A 22,981-nucleotide genomic window follows, 5' to 3' on the forward strand; every position below is an offset into this window, starting at 1 on the left:
GGGATTGCACAGTCAGGCCACACTCGCCAGGAGGGAGCAGCTGAGAACAGGTGTGCCATAGAATTTCTCCCCATTTCTGACCTTTAAAAGCAGCTCCTTTATCCCCCTCCCCTTTGTGTCCAGAATCCATTAACCCTTCCTGGCCCAGCACAGCAGCAGGGCACCCCTCCGGAGGGCCCCCGCCACAAATTCCGTGATTTTCATGGCAGGAGCTGCTCTCTGCTCTCTGCACCGCTGGCAAACAGCACAGCAACAGCCCAGCACCTCCTGGCCGGGATCAGACACCGCAGCACACAGCCCCAGCTGTGTTTTGTGCAGAACAGTGTGATTCCCCCTCGGACCCGTGGCTAACACGGTCAGGCCGTGACCACAAACGTGCTGTTCCTCTGGTTTGTTCTAAATAAAACCTCCCGGCTCGGAGCAGGGACACAAGCGCTGCCGCAGCTCCTGCTGCTGTCACGGGTCCTGCCTGCTCCCTGGGACAGCAGTGACACCAGCAGGGCTGGCAGGGCCAGCTGGCACTGCTGCCCTCAGAGGCTGCCCTGGAGCAGAGGCTGGGCAGGGCTAAAGGGATAGAGCGGGGTTTAAAATAAATAAAGGAAGTTAAAGGCTAGACAGAGTTCAAGGAATAAAGTGGGGATTTATTTAAAGGCCTTCACAGGATACACCCTGGGCAGTACAGGAGCCTGGCCGTGGCTACAGCCAGGATGGACTCCAAGTCATGAGTTTCAGACTTTGATAAGTTTGGGTCCATTTCCATATCGGGGTTCATTGTCCAATTCCAGGTTGTGCAGTCCCATCCTCCCACTTTACTCTCCTGTTGTTGGCACTTTTTGGGGTTGAAGCTACAGCAGTGTTCTTGGTGCTGGGGCTGGAAAATGATTGTTCCGTGTGCCTGAGCTGTGAGGAGAACTTGCTGACACTTCATGTGAAGCTCAGCGAACCAATGCAGCAGAGAATGTGGAAAATCTGAAAGGTAAAACTTAAGGCATTCCACCGGTGGCTGAGGTCAGGCCCGCCACCAGCGTGAGGGCACAAAGCTCTCCCAGAGCCCACAGTTCTGCTTGCAGGAGAGCCTGAACTGTCGGGAAGCAGTCCCTGGACTCCAGGAATGCTTTTCGAGTGTTCAGTTATTTATAGGAGCCAAAGCAGGAGCAGGGGCAGCAGGAAAGGGCACACGGGGCTGGTGCCGGGCCAGGAATCCCGGCTGCCCTCAGGCCCCAGGGCTGGGCTGGTGCCGGGGCGCCGTGAAATGTGAAATGGGCTCAGTGTGAAATGGGCTGGGGTGAGATGGCCTCAGCATTGCCCCTCGTGAAATGGCCACGGTGTGAAATGTGCCTCAGTGTGAAATGGGCTGGGGTGAGATGGCCTCAGCATTGCCCCTCGTGAAATGGCTTCAGTGTGAAATGGCCTCAGCATTGCCCCTCATGAAATGGCCTCGGTGTGAAATGTGCCTCAGTGTGAAATGGGCTGGGGTGAGATGGCCTCAGAATTCCCCCTCGTGAAATGGCCTCGGTGTGAGATGGCCTCAGAATTCCCCCTCGTGAAATGGCCTTAGTGTGAAATGGCCTCAGCATTGCCCCTCGTGAAATGGCCTCGGTGTGAAATGGCCTCAGTGTGAAATGTGCCTCAGTGTGAAATGGCCTCAGAATTCCCCCTCGTGAAATGGCCTCAGGTTCCCCTGCCCCATGAAATGGCCTCAGTTCTCCCCTCTGTGAAATGGCCTCAGCGTTCCCCTGCCCTGTGAAATGTCCTCAGTATTCCCCTCCATGAAATGTCCTCAGCATTCTCCTCCCCTGTGAAATGTCCTCAGTATTCCCCTCCATGAAATGGCCTCAGCGTTCCCCTGCCCCATGAAATGTCCTCAGCGTTCCCCTGCCCTGTGAAATGGCCTCAGCGTTCTCCTCCATGAAATGTCCTCAGTGTTCCCCTCCTGGGCCAGCAGTTCAGGAAGCACGGTGGGGCCTGTGTCCCCAGCCTTGGGGCCATCTCTGTGTCCCCAGCCTTGGGGCCATCTGTGTGTCCCCAGCCTTGGGGCCATCTCCATGTCCCCGGCCATGGGGCCATCTCCGTGTCCCCGGCCATGGAGACATCTCTGTGTCCCCAGCCTTGGGGCCATCTCTGTGTCCCCAGCCTTGGGGCCATCTCCATGTCCCCGGCCATGGAGCCATCTCTGTGTCCCCAGCCTTGGGGCCATCTCTGTGTCCCCAGCCTTGGGGCCATCTCCATGTCCCCGGCCATGGAGACATCTCTGTGTCCCCGGCCTTGGGGCCATCTCTGTGTCCCCAGCCACAGGGACGGGCTGAGGTGGCAGCTGGAGGGGGTTCCTGGCCTGGTTCTTGTTCCTGCTGCAGGGCGAGCTGGCAGGGACTCCTAGGGACACCAAACTGGGCTGTGATGGTGGAAATCAGCTCTGGAGCCTCTGGGGCTGGGGCTTTTCCCCGAGGTCTCCAGCGTGTTCTCTCTGTGATAAAGGGAAGGGTGACACAGAGGGGACACTCCCAGCACAAAATCCCCACTGGGAATACAAAACCCCCACACCCACCCAGGCCCCCAACACCCTCAGCTGAGTCTGGGGTTGGGACTTGGCAGAAAGCTGCTCCTTTTAGCTCAGCTGTGCCACAGCAGGGCCTTCCAAACTGGTTTGGGCCCCTCTGGCCTCCTCTACCAACACCCCCCCAGCAGGGCCAGTCCCAGCTGGGCTCCAGATGGGAGTTCTGAGCAAACGCCTCAAAGCTGCACCCAGGCACATGAGATCTCATAGAATCACATCCCAAGTCACAGGGGATCCACTAGATCAGGGTCCAACCCCTGGCCCTGCTCAGACACCCCAACAACCCCACCCTGTCCCAGGAGCTGTCCAAAAGCTCCTGGAGCTCTGGGACCCCTTCCCTGGGGAGCCTGGGCAGTGCCCAACACCCTCTGGGGAAGAATCTTTTCCTGAGCTCCATCCCAAACCCTCCCCTGACACAACCTGAACCTCCCCTGGCTGCTCAGGCAGATCAGAGCAGTGCACCCTCTGCCTGGGGATCCCAGCCTGCACTGGAAAGCAGGGACAGCCCCAGGAGCCAGCCAGGGGAGGGAAGGGAGAGTCAAGGATGCACGAGGCAGGATCCGGTATCCAAGAAAATGTCTTTATTGTACACGTTGGCTTCTATTGCTTGTATCCCCTCCCCAGTCCCACGTAGTGCAAAAAATTCAGAGAAACAGAGTTCCACATAAATAAAGTCGGATAAGTTACAGAGAAATCAAAGTGACAACAACGCTTGGACATGGATCTGGACCAGGTGTGCCCAGCAGGGAGGCCAAGGCAGCCTCTGCCCCCAAATCAGGGCAGGGGCTTCTGCCTGGCCCTGCTGGGAAAAACCCCCAGAGCCCGGAGCCCCCTGGCTGGGGATGCTCCTCTGCTGGGAGTGCAGACAAGGAACATCTTGGGTGAGACACCACGGACTAAAACTGGCAGGGAAGCCACACAGAGTTGTTCTCCTCCCCTCAGACAGGGTTGCTACGCACAGACAGACAGACACAGACACACGTCCCCTCCGAGCTCTCCTCCTCCTCCTCCTCCTCCTCCTCCTCCTCGGCAGGGGACGTGCAGCACCAGGAGCAATCCCACCCTGGCATCTCCCAGGGCAGGAGCTGACACCTCGTGTCCACACAGTGTGGGTCGGGGGGCTGGGGACCCCCAGAAGATGCTGGGGAATTGTTTTGCCCTTTCCTCCCTCCTCCCTGCGGCACAGGGGAGCAGTGAGCACCTGCATAGTTTGGGCAGCAGAGACAAGAGGCTCCCTCCTCGCCGCGTTCCAGGGGTCAGGCTCAGTGGGATATTGCTCAGGATGCAGCCAGGGGGGACAGGAGCCCCCTGCCCCTGTCCCTGCTCCCCAGGAAGCAGGACAGCACCACTCAGGATTTGCAGTGCAGCCGCTGAGGATTCCAGCGGAGGCCAAGGGCACGTGGCACCAAAATTCTGCTCAGCTGCTGCATTCCTCACTCCCCTCAGGTTTTGCTCCCTCTTCACTCTGCAGCAGCCCCAGCTGGAGCAGAGGCCCAGCCGCTGCCACCTCTCACTCCTTGTTTGAAACCAGCCCTGTTTCCCCCTCAGCAGCTCCTGCACTGCAGCTCCTGGCTGGGCTCCACTCTCCATTCCCGACTCCTCCTGAGCCCCTCAGCACCTCGGGCCAAGCTCAGCACCAGCCCCTTCCACCTCTCCTTGGGGCTTTTGGGCTGATCCTCCTGCAAAGGGGACCCTGGAGCCAGGGACACCTTGACGTGAGCCCAGCAGGAGAGTGAAATTCCTTTGCTGGTTACAGGAATGGGATGGAAAGGGTTGAGAGCTCACTTGGGTGGAGGCACATGCAGAAAACAGAGCAGATTTCACTGGTTTCATCAGTTTTTGAACAAAGCAGATTGCTCTGACCTTCCTGGGGCAGCCCACATGGACCAGGAGACAACTGCAAGGCCTGGACACTCGCAGGGGCCTCTGCAGGACAGGGAAACGGGGCAGCTGCTGAGCTGTGACAGGCTGGGGCAGTGACAAGGGGACAAAAAGAAGATTTAGAGCCTGTTCCAAAAGCCAAAAAGGCCTCCTCAGCCTGAGAAGCTCAGACTGTCCTGGGGGAGAGGCTGGAGGGGGAAGCAGCCCTGCTTTCCAGAAGCTGCTGGGAGTTCCAGATGGACAACGTGAGGCACTGTGAGTGGGCTTGTGAAGGACGCCAGTGGGCTTGGAAAACCTGCAGGCACCTGCCCAGGGAAAATCAGACCACCAAGCAAAGGATCTGAAATTGGGGAGTCCCTGTCTCATTTTAAACCCTTCTTTCACCCCCCATAAAGCAGAAATCTCTTGCTACTTAAAAATTCAGGCCCACAAGTACCACACGAGTGAAATCTGAGCTCTGTCAGTGAGAACTGGGGAGCAGGGGAAAAAAAAGGAGAAAGGAATGAGTTCCAAAGAGTTGGACCATATTTCCAATGCTACATTTGAACACGATTGAGGTACCAGTGGTTGAGTCGTTCCTCTGTGGTGTGGAGAGCACCTGATCTGTGCCTCAGCTCACGGCTCACACACACAGCACACCCTGAAAACCCCACACCACGGGAGCCCTGGCTCTGGGACTGGCCTTACAGTGCGAATTTATCCAAGCTTTAGTTAATTAAAGCGGTTGCTTAATTGCCAGGGAGTCGCTAATTGGAAAACGGTCTCTCCCGTGCTGCTTTTGGCATCTCACACATGCACACACCCCACCCGTCCAGAGAGAACTTCCAGGGCACAGGAATCATCTCCTCAACAAATGAGAAAAGGAACTGCATCCCTTCTGCTGCCTTGAGAGCAGAGGGGATGGGGAATACCAGGGCAGTGTAAAAAAGAAACGGCTATGAAATCATATTAGCGTTCAAATAAAAAAAGGCAAATAAAAAAATTAATACCCAAAAAAGTAATGCCAGGCAATCCTTCTCGTTCAGAAGGCTGGACTGTTCTTTTTCCAATAACTGACTCCTTTCCACAAACCCAGAATCTGCTTTGCAGAGAGGGGAACAGCGAGTTCCAGTCCTGGAGCCTGGGCCAGCGATGGCAGCGATGCCCCCAAGGTGCCTGCGGCCACCTGCCTGGCCAGAGCCACGCTCAGCTGGGATCCCAGTGGGTCAGGGGAGCACGGGAGGGCTCAGGACCCTCCCCATCCTGCAGGGCCGTGCCTGGGCTGGGCTTCTTCTCTTGCTGGGGTTAAGGCATCAAAGAGACACCCTCGGTGCGGGGCAGCGGCCCCAGAGTCCGGAGCAGTGCACGCAGGCTTGGGCTGAGTTTGGCTACGGTGACATTCAGAGGAGAGGGGGTTGCACGTGGGCCGTGCCCCCCGGGGCCGCCGCGGGGCTGGCAGTGCCCGTGGCACGGCTGGAGCACGGCAACCCCAGAAGCAGCAATGGTTCGGGTTCCCCCTTGGCCAGAGGAGCTTTTGGGGGGTGCTGGATGAGTCTGGCCGGAGGGAGAGCCCCCTCTGCTCGCCCTCCAGGGACGGGCCAGCCCTGGAAGCACTTCTGGTGGCCCTGGTGGCCCCGGAGCGGGCAAAGCCCCCCAGGAGGGCTGGGCTGGCATTCGTGCTCAGAGCGAGCGGGGGGCACCGCTGTCCCCCGGGGCCGAGGCACGGCCGGGCTCGGTGTCAAAGGCTCGTGGAGGACACCGAGAGGGTGGGCGAGGAGGGCGGGGGGAAGTTGAGGAGCTCCAGCACGGCCACCCCCACGCTGCTGCGGCGGGTGAACATGCAGGAGGCGGCCACCCACTTGTTGGTGCGGGGGTTGTACTTCTCGATGGAGTTCAGGCTGGAGCTGCCGTCGTTGCCCCCCACGGCGTAAAGCCACCCGTCCATGGCCACCAGGTCGTGGGTGCTCCTGGAAGGGCCGAGCAGAGAGCACAGGGGTGAGGCTGGCAGGTGTGGGGGGAGCTCAGCGTGGCAGGGACCTGCCCACAGCTCCAGCACCCCACAAACTCCCCGTGGAAATGAGCTGCTGAGGCACAAACAGGCAGAGAGCAGCACAGAGCCACACATCTCCCCCTTCACCCTGACACTCTCGTCCAAACCTCACCAAATACCAAACCCTCAGAGCCCAAAATCCTCGGACTTGTAAGCTTTAATTCCTCCCACAGCCCAGCAGCATCTCTGTGGGCTCAGCGAGCTCAACCCCTGGTTCTTCATGGCCACACAAACTGCTGAGGATAAACCCCTGTGCAGAACATCCCTGCTGTGCCCTCCTGGCACGCCCTCCAATCCCTCTGAGCACAGCGGGAGCGTGGTGGGGCAGCCACAAACCCTAAAACCCCGTGCTGTGCCTGTTTTATGGCTTGCAGGGCACAGCAAGGTGAGATCCCCGTCCTGCTGCAGCAGCTGGGGCTCCAGAGGGGCACAGCCCTTACCTGCGGATGTTCATGGGGGCCACGCTCTCCCAGGTGTTGGATTTGGGGTTGTAGCGCTCCACGGAGTTAAGGCAGCTGGTGCCATCATTGCCACCAGCCACGTAGAGCATGCCCTCGAGCACGGCCACGCCCGCGCTGCTCCTGCGGCTCAGCATGTTGGCAATGGGGGTCCAGGTGTTGATCTGGGGACAGGGAACCCATCAGGCCCTTTCCCACACACACAGGGTCAGTTCTGTGGGGTCACTCCTGTCTGGCCAGCAGTGCCTGCCATGAAACCCTTTTGGGGGGACCTCACTTCTTTCCTCCTCGCTGTCCCGCTGCTCTCAGGGGGCATCTCTGCTGCCTGGCTCAGAGAGCACAGCAGCAGCTGGCAGGAGCCACCCCAGGGGCACAGAGATCCCCGTGCCAGGCCACCAGTTGTGCCCCAGCTGAATGCCAGCCCAGCCTCGGGGGTTGAGCTGTATCTATTTCCAACCTCTGTGAGTGCAGCTGTGGTTTTGCAGCTCATGAAAAGCCTCCAGGAGCTTCTCTTTGATCTTGCTGCAGTGACCGACCCTGCTGGAGCAGAGCTGTGTCCCTGGGCACAACACGTGTCCCCAGCCTGCCACACTCCCTGCTCAGCACGCTGGTGTGCCGCCAGCAGGAACTCAGCTGGGAGCTGGGCACAGCTCAGGGCACGGGCAGGATCCCTGCTTCCCACAGAACCAGGGGCACCGGGGCCAGGGGGTGTTCTGGTAGCCAAAACCCCACAGAGAGCTCTCACAGAGCAGCTTGGGATCCCTCTGCTCGGGACTGCACCCTGGGTGCCCTGTCCCTGCTGATCCCCCTGCACCTCACAGCCATGCACGGTGGCTTAAGGCCCTCCTGAGGAGGGAAGAAGCAGCAGAGTCACCCAAATCTCCCACATTTACCTGGGGCTCGTACTTCTCCACCGTGGCCAAGTGCGATGAGCTGTCGTAGCCCCCGACTGCATAGAGGTTGCCTTCTGCAAAGACAGAGGCACAGGCATGAGGTGAGGATACGTCCCTATGCTAGCACAGCCCCTCACAGAGTCACAGGTGCCACCCTGGAGGTGCCCACACAGGTCCAGGCTGAGCATCACCACAGGTGCCACCCTGGAGGTGCCCACACGGGTCCAGGCTGAGCCTCCCTTGCCCTGGGCAGCTCCTCCCAGCACGGCCAGCCCCGTTCCCTCCCTTTCCAGCAGGAGTGGTGTGAAATCTTCACCAGGCAGCTCCTGTCCTCCAGAGAGCTGCTGCTGCTGCTGCTGCTGCTCCTTGACCTCCTTCCAGTGCTCCCCTCCGGAGCCCCGGGGTGTTTTCAGCAGAGGAGCAGGAGCAGGGGAATGCCAGGATCGGCGTGGCAGGCTCTGAAGGAGCTGGGGATGGAGGGGAGGGGAGCTCTGGGTCAGCAGCGAGAGCTGAAAGCAGAGAGCAGGGCAGGGACAGGCACGGGACACTGGGCCAGGTGGGAAGCATCCCCAGGGAGATCCAGCTCCTGCTGGGGTGAGAGTGGAGCTGGGATCATTGCTGAAAGGACTGTCCTGCTTCCACAGTGAAGGACTAATCAGGCTGTCCCTTCCTCTCCAGGGACAGGGGATCCTCCACAGGCAGCCCCTTCCTCTAAAGCAGAAGGGAACCATTTGTGGATCCCCTTAGGAGCTGCCTCCAGGCTGTGATGAATCCCCAGCTGGGGAGGCTGAGAAGGGCAGAGGCAGGGAGCACACCAGGACGTGGCAGAGGGGGCAGGAGCTGGAGCAGAGCAGCCAAAGGAACCCTCAGCAGTGCAGGAGATCCTGCCCAGGACCCCCCAGCCCCCGTGGCAGCACCCACCTAGCGTGGCCACGCGGACGTAGCGCCTCCGGGTGCTCATGGCAGCGATGGAGGTCCAGGTGCCCGTCAGGGGGTCGTACCTCTCTGCACTGCAGGGACACGGGGACAAAAGGTGGGACGCTGGAAAAGCCCAGGTCAAAGCTCTCGGATGTGGGGCAGCTCCAAGGGAGTTGGGGATGGACAGGGGAAATGAAGGAGCTGACACAGGCTGGGTTCTGCTAGGGCAGAGGGCTACAAAGTGGGGGTTTTCCCACTGGAAGGAGGAGCTGGGTTGCAAAACATCCGCTCAAGGGTCAGGAGCAGGGCTCCCAGCTCCAGGACAGTGCATGCAGGAGCAGGGAGGGCTGGAGCAAGGCAACCCCTACCTGTTGAGGCACGAGGCCCCGTCGTACCCCCCGGCAGCGTAGAGGAGCCCATGGAGGGCTGCCACACCCAGGCAGCTCCTCCTGGTGCCCATGGACACCTCGGGCTGCCAGGAGTTGGTGACAGGGTCGTAGGACTCCACCGTGGCCAGGTCAGAGGTGCCATCGTAGCTGTGGGGACAGGAGGGGAGAAGAGGCTGCTCAGAGAAGCTGTGGTTGCCCTTGGATCCCTGGAGGTGTCCCAGCTGGATGGGGCTTGGAGCAAACTGGGATGGTGGAAGGTGTGGTGGGTGGGATGAGATGAGCTTTGAGGCTCCAACCCCAACCACTCTGGCATGCTAAGGGAAACGGGAGCGCAGTGCCCCAGTTCAGGAGGGGGCATTGCCCACGGGGAATGCCCGTGGGGCATTTCCTCCACACCCCTGCCAGGTCAGTTCTGTGGGGTGAGTCCTGCTCTGGCCACACACGCCTGCCACGAGAACCATTTTGGGGGGACCTCATTCCTTTTCTCCCGGCTGTCCCACAGTGGCCAGGAGGAATCTCTGCTGCTGGCCACGAGAGCACAGCCAGCAGGAGCCACCCCAGGGGCACAGAGACCCCCGTGCCAGGCAAGGGGCTTTACCACGGCAGCCCCCGAGATCCCGCTGCCCATCCGTGCCCCCGGAGCGCCCGTGCCACCCTGCCCGTGCCGCCCTGCCCGTGCTCCTTACCCGCCCACGGCGTAGAGCTTGTTGCCGATGGCCGCCACGCCGACGCGGGCGCGGCGCGTGGACATGGAGGCCACCATGTGCCAGCGGTCCGTGCGCGTGTCGTAGGCCTCGCAGTCGCCGTGGATGGCAAAGAGGCTCCCGCCACCTGCGGGAGGGCACGGGGAAAGGGCTGCAGCTCACGGGGAGCTGCGAGGAAAGCTGCCTCGGGAGGCCCTGGGGAAGGAAACACCCTGGGAAAGGGCAGGCCTTGTGCTGCTGCCTAACCACAATGTGATAATGACGCAACTGCTAGATGCCATGATTGCTTAGTAATTAAATGTAATTACTGCTAAGGCGGAAGAATAGCCATGAGAAACTGTGGTCAGGGGCTTGAGAAAGATCACAAGGAACTCATGCTTGAATAAGGTTAATGTATACAGTAGAACAATATAAGTTTAATAACTTATATGTGAGTTATATAACGATAGAATATAAAATACGTTCAGCTCGAAAGCCAGGAGTCAGATTTGGGTCTGCACCCCTGATTCCCAATAAAAGCACCTACATATACTCATATTATATATGATATATTTATTATATCATATATATTATATTATATATTATATATTATATATATATAATTATATTATATGCAATTGCTTCAATGCAAGCCCCTGCCTATAATCATATTATATATATATAATATATAATATATAATATATAATATATAATATATAATATATAATATATAATATATAATATATAATATATAATATTATATATTATATATTATATATTATATATTATATATTATATATTATATATTATATATATAATTATATGGTATGCAGTTGCTTCAATGCAAGCCCCTGCCTATAATCATATTCAATATGATATATATATTATATTACATATACAAATGTATATCTAATTCTGTGACATGCAGGTGCTTCAATGCAAGCCCCTGCCTATAATCATATTATATATGATATATATATTATATTATATTATATATATAAATGTATATCTAATTCTGTGACACGCGGGTGCTTCAGTGCAAGCCCCTGCCTATAATCACATTCAATATGATATATATATTATATTACACATACAAATGTATATCTAATTCTGTGACACGCGGGTGCTTCAGTGCAAGCCCCTGCGTGTGACGCTGCCCAGGGCCGCAGGCGCGGCCCGGGCCCGGCGGCAGGGCGCAGGGCTCACCCACGGCGAAGAGCACGGTGCTGGCCCCCTCGCAGCGCCGCGGCCGCGTGCGGCTGTTGCCCAGCACCCCTCTCTGCTCGGGCATCAGGTGGTACTTGAGCGCCTCGATCAGCAGGTCCTTGCACTCCGAGTGGTGCCGCACCAGCAGCTCCGTGTCCACGTTGCTCATCAGGAAATCCCGGCTCAGCAGCGGCAGCCGCACGCACTTCATCAGCTGGGGGGACAGCAGGGCAGGCCTTGGGCCACGGGCGTGGGCAGGGCAGGGGCACGGCTGAGAGCTGCCAGAAACTCTTTACCCGGAGCGGGGCACGGCCTGCCCTGGGCTGACCCACCCCTGGAAGTGTTCAAGGCCAGGCTGGAGCAGCCTGGGCTCGTGGAAGGTGTCCCTGCCCATGGCACGGCGTGGAGTGAGGTGGGACTGGAAGTGGTAGGTCAGGGACCTGCTGCTCCTGCCCTGTCCTGCAGCTTCCTCCAGCCACGTGCCCACCCAGCCCTGGGACTCGGAGATGGTGGGCAGCACCAGCCCCTTCCCAGCACTCTCACCTCTTTCTAGAACACTCTCAGCCCTTTCCCAGCACTCTCAGCCCCTTCCCAGCACTCTCACCTCTTCCCAGCCCACTCTCAGCCTCTTCCCAGCACTCTCAGCCCCTTCCCAGCCCACTCTCAGCCCCTTCCCAGCACTCTCAGCCCCTTCCCAGCACGCTCACCCTGGGCACGTGCTGTCTCCTGCTGTCCACGTCGTGCTTGACCCAGCTGAGCACAGCCCTGTACACCTCCTCCTCCGAGGGCACGTTGAGGCTGTCGCTGGAAATGAGGTCCAGCACCTGCAGGGCAGGGTGGGGAGGGCAGTACTGCTTGGTGTGGGCTGGGAGGAAAGGAGACATTCCCAGCTCCCAGCTCCCAGCATGAGAACAGCCCGGTGGAAGAGCAGTGCCAGAGGTAGAGCTCTGCCTCCTGGACGTGCTGGGGGTTCCAAACAGCAACAGGGTGCCCCAAAAGCAGCAGGTGCAGCTTTGTGGGGACATCTCTGACCACCCTCCCTGGCACTTCCCCCCGCTGTGGCTGAGGCTGCTGCAATGCTGACAATTCTCCCCGATGTCACTGCCAGTGGTGTCAGGGAGATGACTCTGCTGGCGTTTGTCCCTTCCATAATTCCTGGCACAGACCCAGCAGGCCTGGCCGCTCCCAGAACTGTCCCTTCACCTGCAGAGCTGCAGCAGGGGAGATGTGGATGCTCCCCTCATTGTCACCTCCCACTGCCCCGGGGATGGGTGAGGGGAGGTGTCTGATCCTGCTGATCCTCACAGGTTGGTGATGCAGAGCAAGGGCTGGGAATTGCTCCTGCCCGGGGAGAGGAGCCAGGGCCACACTGGCACCACATGATGACCAGCAAGAAACATTGACTGAGCTGATTTAAACTGATTTAAACATCCCAGCCACGTGCCCAGGGCAGCCAGGACCCATTCCCAGGGGCAGGGCAGTGTGCTCAGAGCTCACGTGGCAAGCACCAGTGACCAAAACGAGCCCCTGTCCTGTTCTCCTGTCCTTATTTCCCGTGGGATTCAGCCTGCTGACAGAGCTCTTCCCACAGCCTGAACAGAGTGGGGCCAAAGCCCAGGACCTGGCTACACCCCCTGCCAACCCCATTCCCCCGGGGCACATCCTCAGGCTTTTCCCTCCCGGACAGAGCAGGACAAGCTTTGCTGCACCCAGACCTGCACACTGCCAGCGGGGCCTCACCTGTTTAAGGGGCAGCAGCATGAACTCCTCTGTCTTGGACACCTCCACGAAGTGCTGGAGGACGTACTTGTGGGCAGACTTGAGGAGGTCGCTGCAGGAGTGGGTGTCAGCAAAGCCCCGGATGCCCAGGCAGTTGGAGGGGTCGAGCTGGCTGAGCAGGAACTTGCAGCAAGCGTCCCGCACACCATTGAGCTGAAGCAGGCTGGCAGCAGGAAGAAGGGTCTGGCACAGTGGAAAAGAACGGGGCAAAAGGGAGTTTCCAGGGCAAGGAAAGGATTTTCACCCTCGTCCCACTGTGAGGCACAAGCAGAGCAGGTTTAGTGAGCACCTGCAGGCGCAGAAGCACAGAAAGGACAGAGCACCCCTGGTTTCTGAGGTGAAGAGCAGCTGGGAAGGACACCTGTAACACCCCCAGGGCCAGGAGAGCAGCCCAGAGAGCTGGGAACTGCACAGAGCTTTGAGGAGCCACCTCTGGCAAGGGAAGCAGCTAAACTCCCTGCCCACTGCCAAACCCAGCTGCCACCACAGCTGGCGGGGCTGAGCAGGAGGAGTCCCCAGGAGTACAGAACAGCTTTGTGGAGAAGGGGGATTTGGGGAAGAACAGCTCCTACCTGCACATTGCCCTCTCCCACCACGATCTCAGCCGTGTAGGCGTACTGCACCAGCTGCTCCAGCGCCTGCGGGTCGATGTCATGCAGTGTCACATGGGTCTGGCGGCTCTCACTCATCTCATCTGGGGCAAAGGACACCAAAAATGAACAAAACCCCCCTCAGCAGGGCTGTTTCCCCACAGGAGGATGCGTGGAACGAGCTGCATCCACCTCTGCATGCCAGCTCAGGGAGGTTTTCTGTCCAGCTCTGGGGAATGGGGAGCAGGACTGGAGGAGGGACACCAGGACCCTGTGCAGGGAGGGACAGCAGGATCCTGTGCAGGGAGTCAGAGAAGGGAGTGAAATGAAGGATTAAACCATGCATGGAATGAGCTGCATCCACCTCCACACCACAGCCCAGGGAGGTTTTCTGTGCAGCTCTTGGCAAGGAGGAGCTGTAGGAGTTGGGGGTCAAGGACAAGACAAAGGGCACCAGGATCCTGGGCAGGGAGCTGTGGGCAGGGGAATCAGGGCAGAGAGGGAAATGGAGGATTTAACCATGCATGGAGCAAGTGGTTTGTTTTTGGAAGGTTTCCTGCCCAGCTCTAGGGATTGGGGGCCAGGTCTGCAGGATGGGGACAGGATCCTGTGCAGGAGGGGGACGCCAGGATCCTGCACAGGGGCAAAGAGACTCAGGGAAGGCAGTGAAATGAGGAATATTCCTGCTCTTGCTGACAGAAACAACACATGAAAGGGCAGGGCAGCGAGAACAGGGAGGGGGACAGGGCGGGGAAGAGATCTGGAGAGGGGTGAGCTGCCAGCCTGCCCTGGGGAAGAGAGGACTCTACTTGCTTGTGAACATGGCGTGGAAGTAGGGGCTGCACGAGGCCAGCACCACCTTGTGGGCCTTGATCTCCTTGGTGGCCACGTGCAGGACGATGTCGCAGAGCAGCCCGCGCTGCCGCATGCGGTTCATGCAGACGAAGGCGTCGTGGTAGTGGCGCTTGGAGTTGTGCGAGACGCTGTGCCCGTCGCGGCTCAGCAGCTGCACGCCGCCCTCCATGGCTGCGCCTCTGGGGGAAACAAAGGGTTAAGCTGCTGCCCCAGGAGGAGCCCTGGAGCAGCTGGATGGGGAATAATTGGGGATTTGCTGGAAGGCCTTCGAAGGAGTCGCCGTGGGCAGTGCGAGAGCCTGGCTGAGGCTGCACACGAGGGGGACCCAAGAGGGACCCAAAAGGGACCCAGGATGGACCCAAGATGGATCCAAGACAGACCCACAACAGACCCAAGACAGACCCAGGATGTATCCAAGATGGACCCAAGAGAGATCCAAGATGGACCCAAGGTGGACCCAAGGTGGACCCAGGATGGATCCAAGATGGAGCCAGGATGGACTCAAGATGGATCCAAGACAGACCCAAGACAGACCCAGAATGGATCCAAGGTGGACCCAAGATGGACCCAAGATGGACCCAAGGGGGACTCAAGATGGATCCAAGATGGACCCAAGGTGGACCCAAGAGAGATCCAAGATGGACCCAAGAGGGACCCATGGTGGACCCAAGATGGACCCAAGGGGGACCCAAGATGGATCCAAGATGGACCCAAGGTGGACCCAAGGTGGATCCAAGACAGACCCAAGATGGATCCAAGTCACGAGTTTTCACACTTTTGTAAGTTTGGGTCCATTTCCATATTGGGGTTCATTGTCCAATTCCAGGCTGTGCAGTCCCATCCTCCCACTTTACTCTCCTGTTGTTGGCACTTTTTGGGGCTGAAGCTGCAGCAGTGTCCTTGGTGCTGGGGCTGGAAAAGGATTGTTCCGTGTGCCTGAGCTGTGAGGAGAACTTGCTGACACTTCATGTGAAGCTCAGCGTTACAAACCAATGCAGCAGAGAATGTGGAAAATCTGAAAGGTAAAACTTAAGGCATCAATCCAGGCTTTAGCCACGGGTGATCCCTGTGGGAGCCACCACAGCTCAAACAGCCTGTGCTGACAGCGACCCTGACAGCTCTGACCAGGCCCTGCCGGGGAAATGTCACTTGGTTCAAACAAAGAGGGGAAATTCAGGTTCAATATGGGGAAGGAATTCTTCCCTGTGAGGGCGGGGAGGCCCTGGAATGGATTTCCCAGAGGAGCTGTGGCTGCCCCAGGCTGGAAGGAGCTCAGAGCACCCCGGGATAGTGAAAGGTGCCCCTGCCCACGGAACCAGATGATTTTTACAGTCCCTTCCCACCCAAACCATTCTGTGCTTCTAGGAAAGCAAAAGCCTGATCCAGGAACATTGATTCATGCAGAATTTCCTCCCCCAGCGCTGTTTGCATCCAGGCTGCTCCGAAAGGCCTTTGGCTGCCTCTGCCGGAGCTGGGGGGGCGAGGAGGGGCCGAGAGAGCAGCAGGAGGGAGGAGGGGGAGGCAGCAGCAGGGAAAAAGCAGCTTGAAGCAAAGGCGAGCCTGCCAGCTGCCCCCGCATCCCCGCGGCGAGAGGATCCCCTCGGCCCCCGCTGCTGCACACCTCCACACCAGCCCTGCCGAGCCCAGAAATAGCAGCCAGCAAAAATCCTGCGCCTGCTCAGCCTGCCCTCGCCTGTTTAAGGAGCAGTTGTAGCACGTACGGGAGTCTGGGGGAGGACAAAAAGATGAATAAACACGTCGCCTGAGCGGGGAGAAGCCCGCAATGCCCTTTGCTGCTGGCATCAGCCGGGGTGCTACGAGATCCCTGGCAGCAGGGAGGGCTCAGGGGCACACACAGGGCAGAGGCAGGGCGTGCTGGTGCCTTCCAGCAGGGACAGCAGGGTGGCACCGTGCCCTGGGCAGCAGGGAGCAACCCGGGAGCGAGCTCGTGTCCTCCCACATCCCGTCTGGGAAGCTGCAGCATCCCCGGGACGCCCCATCTCCCAATTCCCATCTGCTGGCTGAGATGCCCACAGAGAGGAGGGGTTTTTGTCAGGAACATCCCTGCCTGGGCTCCAGAGGGGCAGGGTTGGCTCCAGAGGTCCTTTCCCAGAGCTGCTTCAGGGCAGGGAGCAGACAGAGCTTCCCCACCTCTGCCCATGCCCAGCTGCAAGCCCCGGGGTTTTCCTGCTGTGCCACCCCTGCTGTCCCCAGCAGCTCTGCAGTCCTGTCAGGTTTTCCTGCTGTGCCACCCCTGCTGTCCCCAGCAGCACTGCAGTCGTGTCAGGTTTTCCTGCTGTGCCACCCCTGCTGTCCCCAGCAGCTCTGCAGTCCTGTCAGGTTTTCCTGCTGTGCCACCCCTGCTGTCCCCAGCAGCTCTGCAGTCCTGTCAGGTTTTCCTGCTGTGCCACCCCTGCTGCCCCCAGCAGCTCTGCAGTCGTGTTCCTGCTCCTGGTCCCTCCGGGGCTGGCACGGGGCACGGAGCTCCTGGAGCTGCAGCACTGGCGGGGCTCAGAGGGGACAGGCAGGACACAGCACGGAGAAGGTGGCATTGCTGCACCTGGAGAAGGTGGCATTGCTGCTCCTGGAGATCTGTGAGTCAGGGTTTGGCACCCTGGGGCAGCACCCAGAGGGCACAGCAGGCCGGGGGTGCTGCTGGAGCTTTGGGGGCACTTCCAAAGGTTCGGGAGCGCCGGGCTCACTTCCAGCCCTGCCACCAGGCACTGCGTGGCCCTGGGTGAGTGACAAGGGTGATGCTGGCTGTGGGCACAGTGACTCCCAGGGCCAGCAGGCAGAGCTCTCCCTGCGGTCCCCAAGGCTGGCACAGGGCTGTGCCACCCTCCCTGAGCTGTGACACCGCCACGGTGCCACCCAGCCTGTGCCACGTCCCAGCAGGACAGGAGGGAGGTGCCACCCGAGCCACTGGGCTCCACGGGTGTCCCCAAGCCAGGGCACAGTCCTGGCAGCCTGAGCCAGCTGTGCTTGGGGATTTTTGGGCTCCGGGCTCCCTGAGGAGCCGCTCACCCTCCCACCAGCCCCATGGGAGTGTCACCCTCGTGGCATGGGGCTGGCTGGAGCCCTGCAGTGGGTACAGCCCCCACTGTCCCCTGCACCCCACAAGAACTGGTTCCCATCACAGCTCCTCTGCTCGAAGGGGTCAGAACAAAACCAGCGTGGCAAAGGGGTGGCACAGCCCAGTGCTGCTCCCTGTGCCGAGCTCCCAGCTCGCCAGCAGCACCGAAAATTCCTCATTTCCTTGTAAAACCCCATTCCCAGGAAACGAGGGGGTGTGGATGCAATTCGTGGGGAACGCTGCCTGCACCACAGGAGACAGGGCAGCAGTGTGCAGGGCTCAGAGGGGGAAGGAAGCACAAACCCACTTTTGTGGGCAGCAGCAGCACTGCACGTGTCCCCGCGGGCTGGGACGGATGTGCTGCCTCCCTTGGAATAACTCCGAGGCCGTGGCACAAAAAAAAACCCAAAAAAACAAAAAAAGGAGGCGTTTGTTTGGCTTCTCTGCGCCAGAGCGTGGCCATGCATAACAGCTCTGTTAATTAATGCAAATGATCCCTGCCCAAAGGGAGGCCTGTTCTCTCGGCACAAAAAACCATATTTTGCTGGGAGTGAAAAGAAGCGTGCTGAGCAATAAACAGGGAACAGAGGATCCTCCAGGGAGAAGTTCCGAGCCTGCCCTTTCCCCAGGAAGGCCCTGCAGAATGGCTTTTTGTTGACAGCCTGCATGGGGATTTGGTGGCTGGCAGGAGCCTGGGAGGCAGCAGGGCCACATCCTGTGCAGCTGCTCAGACAGGGGACAGGGGAGCGGGGACAGCCCCGTGCCCGCGGGCCCGGCACACAGCCAAGCTTCAGTCCGTGCCCTCGTGTGTCCCCGTCCCTTTGTGCCACGTCCCCGACGGAAAAGCAGCTGTTTGTGCTCAGCCCTGGGGCTCCCCAGCAGCGCTGCCTCTGCAGAGGGCACACAGCCCTCCTGGCACTCAGCGCCAGCCCAGGGCGTCGCAGCAGCACAGACCAGCTCTGCCAGGCGGCACCGCGGGCCAGGCCCCTTCCCCTCCAAACTGGCACAGCCAGACTCCTGCATCCCTGGGAGGGAGAGGATCACGGTGGAGCAGCGTTTGGTAATCAATAATCAAATGCCAGGGCTGTTTTCAGAGCTACAGCAGATCAAACTCAGATATCCCAAATTGTCCCTACTTCCAGAGGGCCGATGACAAAACAAATTGCATTGCCACCCTCCCCCTCCCTTGCCCACCACAAACACGAGCAGAGAGGATGGGAACCGCTCAGCTGTGCCCGCCCAGGGGCAAAGCAGGCACGAAACCCTGGCGGCTGTCCCCAGCAGGACGTGCCACAGCAGTGCCCCTGGCACAGAAAGGGAAACGCTCTGGGTCCCTTCCCTGCTGCACCCAGGGAGCTCCCACTGGCACCGACAGTGGGCAGCAGCTCCAGCTGACATGGGCTTCGTTGTGAGCTCAGCCTGGCAGAGCTGGGCCTGGCAGAGCTGAGCCTGGCAGAGCTCAGCCTGGCAGAGCTGACCCTGGCAGAGCTGAGCCTGGCAGAGCTGAGCCTGGTAGAGCTGGGCCTGGCAGAACCTGGCAGAGCTGGGCCTGGCAGAGCTGGGTCTGGGAGAGCTCAGCCTGGCAGAGCTGGGCCTGGCAGAGCCCAGCCTGGCAGAGCCCGGCAGAGCTGGGCCTGGCAGAGCCCAGCCTGGCAGAGCCCAGCCTGGCAGGGCAGAGGCAGGAGCTGCTCCGGCTGCAGGGGATGCTCTGAGCTGGAGTTTTGCTCCTGTGCAGAGGCCAGGGCTGAGATTTTGGATGCAGAGTGGCAGCAAGGGAGCTGTCCCTCCCCTAAACCCCCCAGACCTCCTGCCCTGCATCCCCTGCATCCCCTGCATCCCCTGCAGCTCCTGCAAGCGGATCTGCTGCGAGGGAGCCTCGGGGCAGGGCAGGGCAGCGCTGAGGCTGCAGGACCGAGAATCCCCTGCTCCCAGGAGGGCTGGGGCTCCTTTTTGTTTTTTATTTTTTATTTTTATTTAATGAATTAGGCATAAGTGACACGCACTGGATCCTCCTGTCTAGACATCTGCAGAGAAGTGACAAGCTGCCAGGGAGATGTGGAGCCTCGGCAGGGGGATGGGAGGACAGGGAAAAGCTGCACTCAGCTGCCAGCGCCAGGCACAGACACAGCGCTGGCTCCAGGCAGGGAGGGCACCCAGCACCCCGACCTGGGCACAGCCCCTCAGCCCCTCCCTGCGCCCTGCTGCACACTCCAGCCTCTCCTAATTAAAGCCCAGCCCCTCGTTATTCCCTGGGGAGTTCTGTGTGGGGGCTCCAAGCCGCTCTCGGCCACCCCAAAAAGTGAGAGGAGGGAGCACGAGGCAGAGGCTCAATGCCCTGGGGTGTTCTCATATCTCAGAGGGATGAAGGGCATCCTCATCATCCTCATCTCGGTGCCCACAGCCTCGTCCTCAGCTGCCACAGGCAGCAGCTCTTTCTTCAGACACCTCCAAACTCAGCTTTTGTCTCCCGTGTTTTGCAGCTCCCAGCAGGACTCCACGCTCGAGGGATTCCAAGGATCTGCGCCAATATTTGGGTCATTTTCAACTAATTGCTGCTGAGGGTCAGGACTGGAGAGGGTTTGGGGCTGCTGAACCCCCGGGTTAGGGGGGAATGGAAATGCATTCTTGCCTTTGGATTCAGCAGAACGTGCAGGCCCCAGCTGCACTGGGGCCGGGCTGCAGCTCCTGCAGTCCAGCACAGAGCACACCAAAAGCGGAGCTGCAGGAGCCTCCGGCTCTGCGAGGAGCTGGAAATGTGGGTCACGTCCTGATTCCCCTTGCCAGCGTCGCCAGCAGCCTCGGCAGAGGAGCCTCTGTCGCATCCCTACGGCACGGGCAGTGCCAGTGCTGCACACAGGCAGTGCCAGCCCCAGCGGGCTGCTCTGCCCATCCTGTGACAGCATCTCCATCCCCAGCTCGTTCTTCAGGCAGTTGAGCACCAGGGGAGAGCGCTCAGGCAGCCTGAGCTGGCACAGGCAGCCCGGGCTGGCACAGGCACCCTCCTGCCTCCCAGACCTGCTCCCTCCCTGCAGCACCCCCGGTGCAGGAGGGGCCGGGTCCTTCCCCTCTCTGCTGTGCCAGCTCTCGTGGCTCCAGGGGACAGTGTGCCAGCCCAGAGCAGGTCACCACTGCCCAGCAGTGCCCCGGGGGCACGGCACAGTGATGAATTCGGGCAGGCTCTGCAGCAGACACCACTTGGCTCCTAAAGGGACGGGTAACTCCGTGACATGAGGCAGCAGCAGCAGGGGAAGCAGGAAAAAGCACTGGGATCTGCTGGCTGCAAACAGCCAGGGGGATCTTTCCCAGATGGACAGGACACAGAATGATCCTGCTCTCTCCAAGCAGGAGGTCACCGTGGGCACTGCCTGGCTCGGGGATGCTTCCAACGCCTCCTCCAGCCCCTCTCTGCCAACACGGAGCAGCCCAGCTCTCTGAACGAGCCCTGAGCCTCTGTGGGGCGGTGGGAAAGCCTTTCCAAGGCAGGAAAGGAAAGGATTCCCTCCCAGCTCCTGGCAAGCAGCAGCAGCACCGGCCACAGCCCCAAAGTGAGCTCCGAACAGCATGTGACAGGCCTTGAGCTCGCTGGCACAGCGGGGCCTGCCAAGGCCAGCGGGCCCCAGAGCCCGGGAATGCAGCTGGAGCAGCTCGAATTCCAGTCCCCGAGCAGCCACATCCTTCAGGGATGGTTTGCACGGGCCAGGCAGAGCAGATGGAGCCCCCCAGGCCCCCTGAGCCCGGCCTGCCCCGGGCTCTGGAGGCAGCTCCAGCTCCTGAGGGGATCCAGGAGGCTCCAGTGGGACGTGAGCAGGGCTGCTGGAGCTCTGGAGCTGCTGAGCCCGGATTGCACCAGAGCCAGGAGGCAGAGCAGGCTCCCCAGCAGATCTCCAGCCCTCAGAGGATGCCTGCTGTGATTTGCACTCCAGGCTGGCACGGGGGAGAGGGGCAGATGGCCGCTGTCTGTGCTGGCAGGACAAAGCCGTGCCAGTGCCACCCCCACGAGCTGCCCTGGGCTGGCAGCAGGCACGGGGACCGTCCCAGCTCCCCGAGATGCTCGGGAGCAGCTCCCTTTGCATGGAGCTCCCAAGCCAAGAGAGCAGGTGCCCGTTCCGCCTGCCAGCTCCTGGTGCGCTCGGAATTAGCTGCTCTTTGCTGTGATTCATTAATCACTCGGTGCTCAGGAAGGAAACTCACATCTCTACACCCAACATCTCCCCGAGTCTTACTCACTGCTGTGCTGAATAAAGGATTTCCAGCAGATGTTCAGGCTCGGGAGGGAAACTCGGGGTCAGAGGGAAGGGATTGCAGAGAGGGCTTTGCTGTGGCTGCAGGGATGAAAACCAAAAGGCTGCTGGACACTGAAGCTCAGAGAGCCCCAAAACACCGGACCTGTAACAAACCAGCACCTCTTGGTGCTAAAGGCACCCAGAAACATCCACGTGTTGCTGAATCACTCCAGAATCACCTCCAGCAATGCAGAGCCCCCCGGAATAACGCTGTGGGACAGCAGGGAGTCACAGGAGAGCACAGAGAGCCACCAGAGCAAGGCTGCTGCTCCTGCAGGCTGGCACAGGAGGGGACAGAGAGGGGACAGAGTGGGGACAGAGCGGGGACAGAGAGGGGACAGCCACCTTCCCCTCGCCTGCCGAGGTGCAGGGCTCTGTTCCCAGGGAGGGTTGGTTTGCTCAGCCAGCAGAACCAGCCCAGCTGCCAGCCTGGCCCGAGCTGCCGGGACCAGCTCCAGCTCCAGCTCCGGCAGCGCTGCCGTGGCTCAAGGAGATCCCTGTGCCCCGACAGCCACTGCAGAGGCCACAGAAAGCTGCGTCCCACGGTCCCCGCGAGTTTCCAAGGCTTCTCCCCGTGCCCTTCAGGTCGCCCCGAGCCCCGAGCGCGGCTCCCCCGGCAGGGGCACGGCCGGGCCAGCCCCGCTCTGCGGCTCTCCCGTTCCCAGCGGATCCAGCCAGCACTTGGCAGAGGACAGGGATGCTGCCGGCCCCGGGGACGATGCCGCGGTGCTACAGAGGCCGGGAAGGGCGCCGGCTGTTCCAAACCTCCGCAGCTATTTGGAAACGGCACCAGTTGTCCCAAAACCTTCGGCAGCGGCGCCGGTGGTACCCCAGGACGTGCGGCGTGGTACCCCGAAAACAAACTTGCTCCGCGAGGAGGGATGCGCAGGGGCAGCGCCGGGAGGGATGGAGCGGCAGCTCCTCCGGGGGTCCCCCCGTCATCCCCGGTGACCCCTCCGCTGTGCCCCCATCCCGTTACCCCCCGCTCGCCCTCCTCCCGCGGCTCTGAGCGCCCCGGCCCTGCCGGGAAGAGGGACACCGGGAGAGAGGAGGAGGAAGAAGAGGGAGAGGAAGAGGCAGACGGAGAGGAAGAGAAGAGGAGGTGCGGGCGGCAGGGCCGTGCCCCGGCGGTACTCACGGCTCCGGGGCGGCCACGGCCCAAGCCGGGGGATGCTGCGGGTCGCCGCTATCAGCCGCACCGCGCCGGGGATTCGGGGCGGGCCGGGGGCGGGCAGGTGCGCGGCGGCGGCGGCGGCGGCTCCCGCGGGAGCCGGGGCGGCCCCGCGGCTGCGGCTTCCTCCGTGCCCCGGAATAACCCCGCGGCGCGGCCCGGCCCCGCACGCGTGTCCGCTCGGACCGAACCGAGCGGCACCGGCGCCGCTGCGGGCCC

At 60.3% G+C, this 22,981-nt stretch overlaps 1 protein-coding gene across 2 annotated transcripts; it reads right to left on the bottom strand.

Moving 5' to 3' along the window:
- Positions 1 to 3,113: 3,113 nt before the first annotated feature.
- On the bottom strand, positions 3,114 to 22,981 carry KLHL17 (kelch like family member 17). 2 transcript variants are annotated; one of them, XM_021537769.4, is made up of 12 exons: positions 22,730 to 22,981; positions 14,194 to 14,414; positions 13,363 to 13,484; positions 12,752 to 12,973; positions 11,719 to 11,835; positions 11,012 to 11,225; positions 9,809 to 9,953; positions 9,102 to 9,269; positions 8,737 to 8,825; positions 7,816 to 7,889; positions 6,905 to 7,086; positions 3,114 to 6,381 (listed from the first exon to the last, which is right to left on the bottom strand). In XM_021537769.4, the coding sequence occupies exons 2-12, from the start codon at positions 14,402 to 14,404 to the stop codon at positions 6,153 to 6,155; spliced, it is 1,773 nt and encodes a 590-aa protein (XP_021393444.1). In that variant the 5' UTR covers positions 14,405 to 14,414; positions 22,730 to 22,981; the 3' UTR covers positions 3,114 to 6,152. The 2 variants fall into 2 exon arrangements, with proteins under 2 accessions (XP_021393444.1, XP_085414773.1); XM_085558647.1 differs by lacking the exon at positions 12,752 to 12,973 and having other exon boundaries at positions 22,730 to 22,865.

Source organism: Lonchura striata, chromosome 21 (genome assembly GCF_050655825.1).
Source record: "Lonchura striata isolate lonStrDom1 chromosome 21, ASM5065582v1, whole genome shotgun sequence".
NCBI classification, from domain to species: Eukaryota; Metazoa; Chordata; class Aves; order Passeriformes; family Estrildidae; genus Lonchura; species Lonchura striata.

What these genes read in the sequence shown, in the direction of transcription:
- KLHL17 (XM_021537769.4), bottom strand. Translation starts at nt 14,404, where the DNA reads ATGGAGGGCGGCGTGCAGCTGCTGAGCCGCGACGGGCACAGCGTCTCG. An exon ending in CTTCCACGCCATGTTCACAA is followed by an intron (nt 13,485 to 14,193) that starts GCAAGTAGAGTC and finishes CCTTTGCCCCAG; the next exon opens with ATGAGATGAGTGAGAGCCGC. An exon ending in CACCGTGCTCTTCGCCGTGG is followed by an intron (nt 9,954 to 11,011) that starts GTGAGCCCTGCG and finishes GCCCTCCCGCAG; the next exon opens with GTGGCGGGAGCCTCTTTGCC.